General features: G+C 38.2%; 1 protein-coding gene across 7 annotated transcripts; it reads right to left on the bottom strand.

Moving 5' to 3' along the window:
- Nucleotides 1-1,829: 1,829 nt before the first annotated feature.
- LOC136241710 (rac guanine nucleotide exchange factor JJ-like) lies at nucleotides 1,830-11,125 on the bottom strand. 7 transcript variants are annotated; one of them, XM_066032980.1, is made up of 14 exons: nucleotides 10,880-11,125; nucleotides 6,724-6,888; nucleotides 6,120-6,241; nucleotides 5,994-6,071; nucleotides 5,883-5,921; nucleotides 5,787-5,831; nucleotides 5,690-5,740; nucleotides 5,603-5,629; nucleotides 5,468-5,503; nucleotides 5,366-5,419; nucleotides 4,713-4,745; nucleotides 4,572-4,652; nucleotides 3,284-3,340; nucleotides 1,830-2,935 (listed from the first exon to the last, which is right to left on the bottom strand). In XM_066032980.1, exons 1-14 carry the CDS (start codon nucleotides 10,923-10,925, stop codon nucleotides 1,931-1,933), a joined length of 1,839 nt encoding a protein of 612 aa, XP_065889052.1. In that variant the 5' UTR covers nucleotides 10,926-11,125; the 3' UTR covers nucleotides 1,830-1,930. The 7 variants fall into 7 exon arrangements, with proteins under 7 accessions (XP_065889052.1, XP_065889050.1, XP_065889053.1 ...); XM_066032978.1 differs by having other exon boundaries at nucleotides 5,558-5,626; XM_066032981.1 differs by having other exon boundaries at nucleotides 5,603-5,626.
- Between the last annotated feature and the right edge of the window lie 958 nt (nucleotides 11,126-12,083).

The following is a 12,083-nucleotide window of genomic DNA, read 5'->3' as shown; positions in this document are numbered from 1 at the left end:
TGTAGCCTGGTTTATTTTCACACGCGTTCACTTACGACGTTTTGATTAAAAGCCGCAGTCTTTACGTATGTTAAGCTACCATGCGGATTTTAATCAAGTTGTTTATATTATATAGGCTATATGTATAGACTTGACATGCAAATATAATTATTGTTGCGTATCATCAATATTACAGGTGTTGCTAGCCATGCCTGAGGACGCGAAGATAGCTTGACGGTCTACAAGTTAGCCAGACGACGGGTGAAGTCTCCAAAGAAGAACCTTCAACGTTGTATAATGTGATTTTAAGTGTTTACGTATAACCTATATTCTATATTAATCATAGAGCAGGATGTTTTTAATTAGCATAATGTTCTTGCGTTGGCGTGGCCGAGGGCGTGGCTAGCCACTGGCCGGGGAACGTGATCCAATACCGCACTTCTTAGCCTATAAGAGAGGGAGAGAAACCATCAATATTTACGAATAGCAAGGTTGTGTTACAAAATATTATAGCTACCCATTGAGTGAGTCCTCGACGCTGTGACAGTAGAAAACACACGTGACAATAAAGTAACTTGTGTACAACCTATATGGTAGTCTGTCGGCGCCCGCCCCTTTGCATAGAGTGGTCGGGCGCCGCCAGACTATATAAATGGCACAATTATAATAATTCAAGCGTAGCTTGCAGAATGCCTCGTATGGATGTAGCAACCAGGAAGAGAGTAATTGTACTGCATAGAGCTGGATATACCCTAGGAACCATTTGGAAACGACTGCAACAAGAAAGGATTAAAGTAACACTCAGAAGCTTGCAGCGGTTGCTGAAAAAATTTAAGAAGCATCACATTATCACCGACTTGCCTCGACAACATAAGTCCCGTAAAATAACCGCAAATATGAGCAAGATGATTGATAGTATGCTACAGGACAATGATGAACTTACTGCTAGACAGATTCGTGAAAAGTTAGAAAAGAAGTTTCCATCTTTGCGAGTTTCTCTAGCTACAGTAAAGCGGTCTCGTAGAGAAAATGGTTGGGTATGTACTCGTCCCCATTATTGCCAGCTGATTCGAGAAGCTAATAAAGCAAAAAGAGTAGCGTGGTGTAAAAAGCAATTAGAAAACTGTGAGCAGTTTGAAGATGTTATCTTCAGTGACGAATGCACAGTTCAATTAGATCACCATGGTAGACTGTGCTTTAGAAAGCAAAACCAAAAGAGGATACTGAAACAACGACCAAAACACCCTGCAAAGGTTCACATTTGGGGTGGCATTTCGGTTAGAGGAGCAACCCAAATTGTTATCTTTACTGGGATTATGAACGCTGTGAAGTATGTACAGCTACATAGCTGTAGATAACAATTGCAGGTATTAGTTAACATAATATTATACTTGTGCAGGTATCGCAAGGTATTGGAATCATCACTGCTGTTATTTTTGAAAAAGTGCTATCCACGGGGTCATAGACTACAGCAAGATAACGACCCCAAGCACACCAGCAAGTACATTGGAAGATTTTTTGCAGCTAAGAAGATTAATTGGTGGAAAACGCCTGCAGAATCTCCTGACATTAACCCCATCGAAAATGTATGGGGATCACTGAAACAGTTTTTAAGAAGCTCTTACAAGCCATTAAACCTTGAAGAGTTAAAGGAGGGCATTCAGCAATTTTGGCAGACACTGACTCCAACTGTTTGTAAAAAGTACATTGGGCATTTGCATAAAGTGATACCAAGGATTATAGAGGTGGAGGGAAATCCAAGTGGATATTGATACAATTAAGTTCTGTAGAATACTTAACTACATAGCTATACTTTATATACATTTTTTATGCATTGACTTCAGTAATAATTAAGCAGAAATGAATTATTCATGAAAAGGAAACAGTAATCACTTATTAATTGGGATAACAGTAATCATCTAGATAGTTATTACTAACGTTTCTGAAGTATTCACTGTGGTGGTTGTTGTCTACTAGGTTTGTTTATCAGCCTCCTACAACTTTCATCGATAGAAACGACGCAGGCAGCCCACTCTTTTCTTTCATTTTCATACCCCTGGAGAGGAAAGAACTGGAATGTCAAAGATCGGATATATTGAATCATTTGAGGATTTAACTGTGATTTTCTACCCTTTCCAGACACATTGGATGAGCACCTCACCGAAACAGTGAATAATCTTCTGACTAAGTTGACAGAAAAGTTGCGCCTAGAGCAACTAGTATTGTAAATGGATGTGAGCTCCATGTTTGATAAAGCCGTAGTGGGCATTGGAACTGGTACCATACGGTTAGGGGTAGGAGGGGTCCTCACAGAATTTGGTGTGGGATCTGTAGCATTTGTCCCTTGATCTGGTACCAAACAGGCAGGGGTAGGAGGGTTCCTCACAAAACATTGTACAGAATTTGGTGTCACTGCAATGGGATCCATAGCATTTGTCCCTTGTACTGATACCATACAGGTAGGGGTAGGAGGGGTCCTCACTAAAGGCTGTACAGAATTCGGATTCACTGCAATGGGGTCCGTAGCATTTGTCCCTTGATCAAGTAGTACTCCAGCTGGTACCATACGATTAGGAGTAGGAGGGGTCCTCACAGAATTTGGTGTAATTACCACAGGCACTGTAACATTCGTCCCTTGATCAATTGTAGGGTTGGCTTCAGCAATAGTTGACTCATGACTAGGTGGTATCATATTCTCTTCAGCATTTGGCGGTAGCTCCCCCTGATAAGGCTCTGCAGTGGTAGTAAGTGGACTAAGTGATGACTGGTGACTTGGTGGTATCATAATACACTCTGTTGGGGATGGAACTTGTACACTTGACGAATTGAATCCAACTGATATGGTATCGGTGGGATTGAACATTTTCGTAAGAATAGACGCAAGAGTTTTTTGCGAATCCTCTACTGCTTTTGTCAGCTTCCCAACAGTTGAATTGAGCTCCACTAAAGACTTCTTCTATAAAAAAGAAAAAGTTTTATGATTTTTTCAGAGACTTAGCTACTTAAACTGAACTACATTAGTGTGCCAATATTATAAGTTGTGTCATGATTTATGCTTTTAATTAATATTAGTGAATGGGTGAGTCTATACAAAAATTATTAATGCATGTAGAGAATCAAATATATGCAATAAGAAGGTAGTCATGACTGTGCTTTACATACAAAAAAAAATTGTTAGCTTCTGCTTTTTTCTGTATTTGTTCTAAGCACTGATGTTGTTCAGGATGACATCAGTGAAATTTATTGTAGCTATATGCATACTTTTGATTCCCCACAAGCATTAGCACAAGTATGTATTTCTTACCTGTTCAGTGCTTTCAATTTTTAATTCCTTCTTTAGCTCATGAATATCTAATTCCTGCTGGAAAAAATTAAAATTAACAACGGTAACTAAAGTAACTATGTAAATGGAAGCATTTTAGGACTACTCAAATTTTCCACAGTTATAGTTAGAACGAGCCGACAAGGTTTCTACGTGATTTAATGACCTGATTTATGGGTAGTTGAGCCCACATCATCAGAGGGGCACTAAATCATAGAAACTGAAGTCGGCCCATTTTAAGTAGTTTAGAAAGTTTCTCTGAGCGTAGCAGGCAAAGAAAGATTGAGAGAAAGTGGCACTAAGGGTACTCGAATCGAGATTTTTTCGAGGTGTCAACACCATACCATAGTAGCTACTATGCCTAGAAGAACGGCGCCAATGATGATTGTCTAGTGTAGAAAGTAAGCTATAACAAGTGGCAAAATGGCTGTTAGCATTATGAGATATCTGTTAAGTTTGTTAATCGGCAGCGCCACACTAACATCGCATTGTGCCCAGTTATACTGAAGTGGTGTGTTGGCTAGCCAGTATTGTAAGCCTTTAGAAACTTCTGATCGAGTGAAGTGAGTACTGGAGAGTAAAAGAAAGTAGCAAACTCTGTAGCTGTTGTTGTCAGAGTCGAGTTGCTGATAGTAAGTGTCAGCCACGCCACCATGTGGCAATAGAACGATCAGCCCAAATATTGTGTGTCTTGTCCATAAAGTAAGCTAACAGTGAAGGTACTGTGTATTTGGCTTTTGCCGACTTTTGTTTGATGAATGTAGTAAACAACCACTGGCGAGACCACAGGTTACTAAGTGGTTAGTAACCCCATCGCAGGTTTCTATTGGATTTAGTAACCTTATTAAGCATCTAGAGAAATTATACGTAATTTTCTAAGGGAGAATAAGTTATACATCCATGATGTTTAGCGTATGACTGGTTATGCAAGTCTTGCACCTATCATACTGAGTAATAAAGTTAGCTCAAACTATTATATTATTAGCCAAGTATTCAAGTGAGTTTCAAATATACTGATAATCCTAATGCTAATAGAGCTACGTTTATGATAGATATAATAGTAAAGTACCTCAGGTTGCACAGCTATCACAGATTTTCAAGATCCATGCTATAAAATGCCACGTTTCGTGTGACTTACTGCCAACTAAAATGGTTACAAGACAGTAGTCAGCATCCATAATTTCACATGTTATGCTGCTGTGCAACATAAGGAACCAAGAACTGCACAACTTGAAAGGGCTATACATAGTATACATTTTGAAGTACACACCTGTCTACCACCAGTGTAGTGGTGCACGGAACGGTCACGCTCACGATCACTCGAATCCATAGCCATCGGTACCACAATTTCCTATGTAAAATTACAATAATTAAATGACCAAGTTTTCCAATGCTAGTACACAGTACATACTTTGTTCACTGCTCCAAAAGAATCTCTCGTATGCTGTAATTAAATAAATTAAAACAAATTTAATGTAAGAATTTACATAGACCATCTCAAGCAAACAACAACATAGGTTGCAGATTTCTTTTATCGTCTGATCTGTACATTGACTATGCTGAAAATACACTACTGGGTCAACAGTACCATACAAATTAGCATATTAACTTTTTCTCAGAGCACTAGTTATTCATTTATTCCTTTTTAAGTGTTGAACGTGTATCGGTACACCTAAGATGGCTTTTGCTGGGGGCAATAATTTAGTACATGAACTTGAGCAATTTTCTTGTTTGACACACTGCCCTGGTAGTCAGATAATTCAACATCAACAGTTTCCTACAACAATCATTCATCATCACTAGACAAAGCAGTGGTGATAGTTTTTTTTGACTATACAGTATTGTGCATCAAAGTGAATCCATCCAATAATTGATGGTACACAAGAAACAAAACACTAGGCACAAAAAGGCTACAAAATCTGACTGAAACACAGTGTCAGCCTATACAATCAACCAACTCTGCGAAGCCCAAAACTACACAATTACACAATGTAAGTATGGTTATTACAAACCCACTGCTAGATAACAGCTAAGAAAACTGTGCTTTTAAAGAAAAGTACCCACTTCAATATCATCTTCACTGTATTCATCATCAACATTTTTGTGCTGATCTATGATCTAGAGGATACATTAATTAACAATTGTACATATATTTAAAGCACTTACAATGTCATTCCAAGTATCCAAATCATCTGATGTCATCTATAAAATACAAAAATACAGTACTTTTTAGCACGGTAATGTATTTACACATACTTCAATTTCATTCATGGGAATTTCTTGTATGGGAGCTTCACCAACCTTTAAAATAAAATCATCATCATCCTGCTATATAAGATATATTTTAGTAATGAATATGTGTCAGATCTTGGTACTATGTATACTCACTTGCTTTGCTTTCTTTGATCGCTGCTTTTGTTTGCCTTTCTTTGTAGTTTCCTAGAAAACAAGCATCAAACTTGGTCACATAATAAGAAATGGATACATTTTTGGTCTTCTGTGGTTGTTGCTTGCCCATTCTCCCGGCCTCCTGAAAGATTTTATAAATCATGCACAATAAACATAAAACACCTGCACATACATTGTCATGTTTCATGCTTTTATCTTCATTGTTGTTTACCTAAAGGGAACAATAACAAATTATTGAAGCACCTATATATATGTTAAACTTGCACATGAAGCACATTCATACTTGTATCAGTTTTCTTTTTCTTCTTCTTTTCGTTTTCTTTCTTCCTATTTCTTCACTCATACTTTGAGCTTCATTAGTCTATGATTGATCTACTATAATGAAATTTTCAAATGGACATATACCTACATCAATCAATTTCCTTCCTACAACAGCTTTCTCCTTTGTGACGTTCTGTTTAACTCCTCTGTTCTCCTTTTCTTCATCATTCAGCAATTCGTCTTCTTTTTTATTGCAACAATCTTTTGATCCTACAACAGAGAATATAACACAACAATAATATGAACTGCATGGCTTGGTCTCTTGTTCATTTCTTTTATAGCATATGGGCAGATTGTGGTAGGAACTTGTAAGACAATTTAATAATACACTCCTATCAATTATCCAAGCTCTATATTGGCTGTATATCAATGGTGCATGAATTTGTGAGAGTTACGTAAATCTTAGCTTTGCATTTCACAGACATACACATTTATTAGGTGCTCACAGTGTTTCTGTTAGAATGCACGACATGATACATAGGTACAGAAAAATAGAATTGATCAGTCACTATAGGAAACCACATTTTCCAGGTTAGGTTATCCCATTTGCATCCATGAAACTGCAAATTGTGAATATAGATGTAGCTTATGCGGTATAACAACAACCCCTTAGTGGACCAGTGATCCACTACACAAATCCATTCATAAATGAATTAAAGACCTTCTGACACCCGTGATGGAAGTATATTTACCTGCCATAACAAAAGTAGCTGGGTACAAAACTCCATCGTCCCACAGCACAATACAACTATCTCCTTCAGATAGCTTTTTAATATCTGATTGTATCCGAAAATCTTCTACAACAGACGTACACCCCTCCTCCTCATCAAATCGAACAACAGCATGATCACATGCATCTACAGTAAAACAATTGATCAATATGTACAAAATATTGCCAACAAACAGGTTCTCACAGGTGCATGTTTATGTGTGTAAGTATATATCTCATGCAAGTTCTGATACTGCTATGGATTATTGACCTATTACTGAGTGATCAAGCAAGTAGACACTAGACCAGAACATAAATTTCACAAATCACTGCAGATAATCATTGATATGTGGTAGCTTTGAGTTGACCAGTGAATTTTCAAGGTCCAGGATGCCACCAGATAGTACTCCCACAACATTATTTACAGCCAGTTTATACACCATAAACCACTAATTGCCCATAATTTGTGGTATATGTTTATCTAATTTCAAATGACCATGGTTCTTTTTTGGAAATTTAATGTTAAAGTGCAAAAAGACATCATGGATTATACAACGCTGGTTGTACGTAATAGTAAATCCAGCTACTACATGTACCTACATGTTCAGTGTAGGTGCTGTGTTCAATAAAAGATACAATTTATTACTGTAACAGTTCACACACAAATGCCATGTAACTTACATACCACTCACCATATCAACCAGAAGGCATACAATTGACCACAAATTACAACCACCTAGTGGTTTTCTGTATAAGGTAGTATTGACTAGAGAAGTAGTTCTTTGGCTTTGGTACCAAGTACATGTACTGTTCTAAGCTTCTGTACGATATAAATGAAGTTTCAGTGCTTGGTGTTTCCTAAGAAGTTAGTCAATTTTGGCAATTTGTCAGGCAGCCATGGTACAGTGAAGATATGGACACAATGCAGTTCAGCAAACTCATTACAGAGATGTGCTAATACAGCATGACCAGTAGCAAAGTACTATATAGAATTATAAGAAATGTCTATGACTTGTGTAGGCCTCTAAAAGCACACTTTGAATTTTACAGAGTATAAAATTATTTTTGAAATATATTGCATTCAGTCATGGGTTAAGTTAATTTCATTAGTCAGGAAAGTTTAATTAGGTGGGTTCAAACTAAACAAACACAGATGTTCCTCCTTAAACCAGAAGCCTGTAAACACAAAATGCTAATCCCTGTCAAACTTACCACTAATTGATATAGCAATTTGTGGTGCATAATCCAGGGTCAACAGAATTATACTCTGAGCCAACTTTAAATATGCTATAAAGCACAAACAAAAGAGCTGGGTGGATCTGACTGAGTTATCTTTAGGTCTAATGTTTTTGTTTGATAACTAGCATTGTATTCGTTGTGTCATTGAGCCAAAAATAATGATGAAGACATGCCATCCTATAATGTCAGCGTACTACATAATAAAACATGAAAGTCTTTATGTACAGTATGAAACCACTTATGAAATTAGATAAAACTGACACTACAGAATGCAATGTTACTGTATAACCAAGTTTAACAAGTAGAATGCTTGTGTAGCTTCCCAAACAATACCAGAGACAGGTTGGCGGAGGATATGTCTAGTACTAATGAATGAATGGGTGAGTAACACATGAATTTCGTTAACTTATGAAATCACTGTGACCAAGAAGAGGCTCCACTGAAAAGCTTTTGTGCCTACACCTTCCTCCACTGTAAAAACACTGTGCCTTCAAAATCCCAGTACGTACTAAACAGCACTGGTACTAGTGTGCAGAAAGCTTATTAAATTAGAAAATAAACTACCATAAGGATATGGATGCAAGAGGTCTTGGAGCTCAAACTATTCCTGAACATAATATCATGCGTGTGCTACAAAACAAAATAAACAATTATAGGCCAATTGCAAAGTTATGCAACTCTGTTGTGCCTTGTGTGATGCTATGAGATTCTAATCAATACCACAATTTTGAATCTAACAGTATTAGTATGCTTTTCAAAGATGACACTGAGTAGCTACATTATTAAAAACCACTATAATGTGGGTGGTAAGTACAGTGAATTGAAAAAGAATATAGTAAATGTTTGTCCAAGACATATTTTTGCCATGCTATGTCATAAGAAACCATGAAAGTCTTTATGTACAGTATGAAGCCACTCATAAAATTTAACAAAAAATTATGTGATTGGCTTCCTAAACAATACCAGAGACAGGTTGGCAGAGGTTATGTCTATAGTACTAAGTAATGAATAGGTGAGTGGAATTTGTAAACACATGAATTTCAATAGTCAATGGTCTGATGTACTTATTTGGATGTAAAAAAATATTGGACTTTTAAAAATTTTATTCTACCATTCCAGTAGTCCATTCCACTGTTTATACACTCCCATTAAAATGTTTAACAGTCATTCATTATCCTTAAACCATATTACAACTCTTATACCATTCATGCATGCTTATACCACAGACTTGTCAGTTAGGCATGTTCCTGAGCTTTTTAACCAAGCAAGCAGTATGCTACCTATATACCAACAGTAGCTAATAGCTTTGACCAGATGAGGTAACCAATCCATGTACAGCATCACTTCCTTCAACCTAACCTTGTTGTAGCATGCAAAGGAAGTTGGAATAAACTACCCATAACATGCAGCATACAGTGCACTAGAAGTTTCAAACAACCTTTCTAATGAGCACAAAACAGCAAGTTGGCATTGTGCTACTTCTAGAGAAGGCAAATGTTTAGCTAGATAAGTACATTATGGCTATAAAATATTGTGCATCCATAAGCGGGCAGCTCGATGGATCTGCGGGAGTCGCTCGTGTCCATCTACCAGCTCTTGGACTATCTCCTCGAACGATTGTTGCTCTCAACTTCACCGTCCTTCTCTGCAGTCAAGACGAAGTTTCCTTTCAGTCAGTTTCCTCAATGACAAAAAACCATCAGCAAACACCTATTGCATTTAATAGTCACTGTTAATTAATTCAATAGCATCTACCAGAAGTCACCATCTTTCACTAGTCCCTCCATTGACTCTAGGAGATATTCATTTTTTGTCAACACTACTTTCCTCTGGAACACTGTACCATTACTAATCGTTGAAGACAGTAATCGAAAGTCTTTCCAGCATCTCCTTATAATTACTTATGTGTCAATTAATTTCTGTATCACTGTTTTGAGCATTGTTTAGCTAACTGTGGGTCTATATACATATGTATGTATGTATGCTTGTTTTTGTAGGCAGACACATTGTACAAGCTTTACCTTTTGTGTATGCCTTCCTTTATGATAATAATAATAATAATAAGTATGAATATAATAACCAAGTAATAATAATAAGTGACGCCATTAATAATAAGTATGAATATAATTATTTTTGGTAATTAGTTACAATGGTATGGCCTCCAAATAAGTTTAATCTGCCATAACTTATGCATAGTAGCTATCTTCACAAGAAATGTACTTCACGACAGTTTCATAGTGTCTATCGTATTTTCTCATGTAAATTCTTTAGAGAAAGGCTCGAAGCTACTCTACATATTCGTTCGCGCAAGTATAGGCCACGCCCCTTTTACCTCGAACGTCAGTACGAAGCTATAGACACGGCGTTTTCAGCCCATTGTGAAAAGCACCCATAACATTTCAGGAGCTCGTTTCACACGGGTTCAAAGTTGGCACGAATAAACCTCAAAGCGAAAGCTTATACCTAGTTATATAACCTAGAACTGCTATACTGGCGCTGCATGCATAGCTATAGTCTTCATTCCTCTCATACTGTAGCATAGCTAAGCCACTTTGCTAACTTGGATGCGCAAATACAAACCAAAAGCTACAAACACACTCAAACGTTTTTGGAACACGACGGTAAACGCCCCTGGTAAACTACTTTTAAAAAGACCTGGCGCGTCCGTTCAACTCGCGCTCTAGCTATAACCGTAGAACTACTTACCATAAAACAAAAGGCGACGTCTGGCTAGCGTCACTTGGTTTGCTTAACAGCTGGTGCAAATCAATGCGAAAAACAGCTAGATCAATGCCCACCAGCCAGTATTGGTTGGCTAGCTACTTAGCGTTAGCTAAGCATGTACGACCAAAAAAGCAGTTAGCTAGCTAAATATAATACAGCAGTAATTAATAACAAACCTTTGCTCGCGAGCGCCATTGCACGCCTCGGCCTTAAGGATGCCATCTCCTTTCGAGTAACTTCGAGTAACTTCGAGTAGACTGTGAATTGTCAAGTAGCTAGGCTCTACAGGGGGGTGCCAAATATCGTTAATTGTCAGCTGTCTGCGACGAATGGTTGAAAAGACGGTACCAGCCAGTTGTTGATGTCTCGAACGACTGTTCCACGGGATTGAAAGTTTAACACCAGGTGAATCCCGTAAAGTATGCATGAAATCATCACCACAGAATGTTTATCAGTATATACCTCTTAATGGCAATGGATTTCTATCGCTTCCGTTGAAGGGCTAGCAGTATTCCATATCGTGTTTTGGTATACGTACCTGCGCATGGCGAACTCTCGAGGTAGCTTGGGAGTGCTTGCACGTTACGGTAGCGTGATCACGCGCGTACTCCAATGCACGATGTAATGGACTCCAGAGCAAGTGCGACGTTGGCTTAGAGCGGTACCGTATGGAGGACCGCAAGAGAGAAAAAGATAGACAGCACCTTAACCACCCCATGACAACAGAGTAATCATCGCCCCACTTGTTTGAAAGTTGATGAGCCATCTTTTTCTCTCTTGCGGTCCTCCATACAATGCATCCGCGGAGCCCGCTCATCCATCGGTCACTATGTTAAGACTCCCCCAATTGTGGAGCTGATTCGGGCAGAGTCTCAGTTTGCCGTGGACTAAGAAAGTCCCGGTTTGTCCAGCACAGGCCATTTATGTGCTGGGGGTGGTAGGCAAGGGCAGTCCATCAAGCCCGGGTAAAAAAAAAAGAAAAAAAAAAAAAAAAAGATGAGAACAAATTGACGGTTGCAGCTATTGACGGTTGCAGCTACTACGTAGCTACTGACGGTTGCAGCAGCGCGTAACGCCCGCGTGGTGCGTGAACGTGAGCGTAGGCTTTGATCATAACCGCAAGTGGCTGAGTTTGCATCACGTTAACCACTACGCATGCACTAGCTGCACACACGATTCGAACAGAGATGCAAACGTAAAACGTAAACTGCGCATACTCCATCACCATTTAGGCATGTAAAACCGCAATGCCAATATATTTGTGATATATAGTATATACGTAATAACACAATTAGGAGTATGTTGATAACATAGGGTAAATTTTTTATCGTCCTTGATCGGTTGGTTTCACCTAAAAAAGAGCCTTTGCTGTCTTGGTCA

The sequence above is a fragment of the Dysidea avara genome, chromosome 12 (genome assembly GCF_963678975.1).
Source record: "Dysidea avara chromosome 12, odDysAvar1.4, whole genome shotgun sequence".
NCBI classification, from domain to species: domain Eukaryota; kingdom Metazoa; phylum Porifera; class Demospongiae; order Dictyoceratida; family Dysideidae; genus Dysidea; species Dysidea avara.
This window is presented reverse-complemented; position numbering and strand designations above follow the sequence as displayed.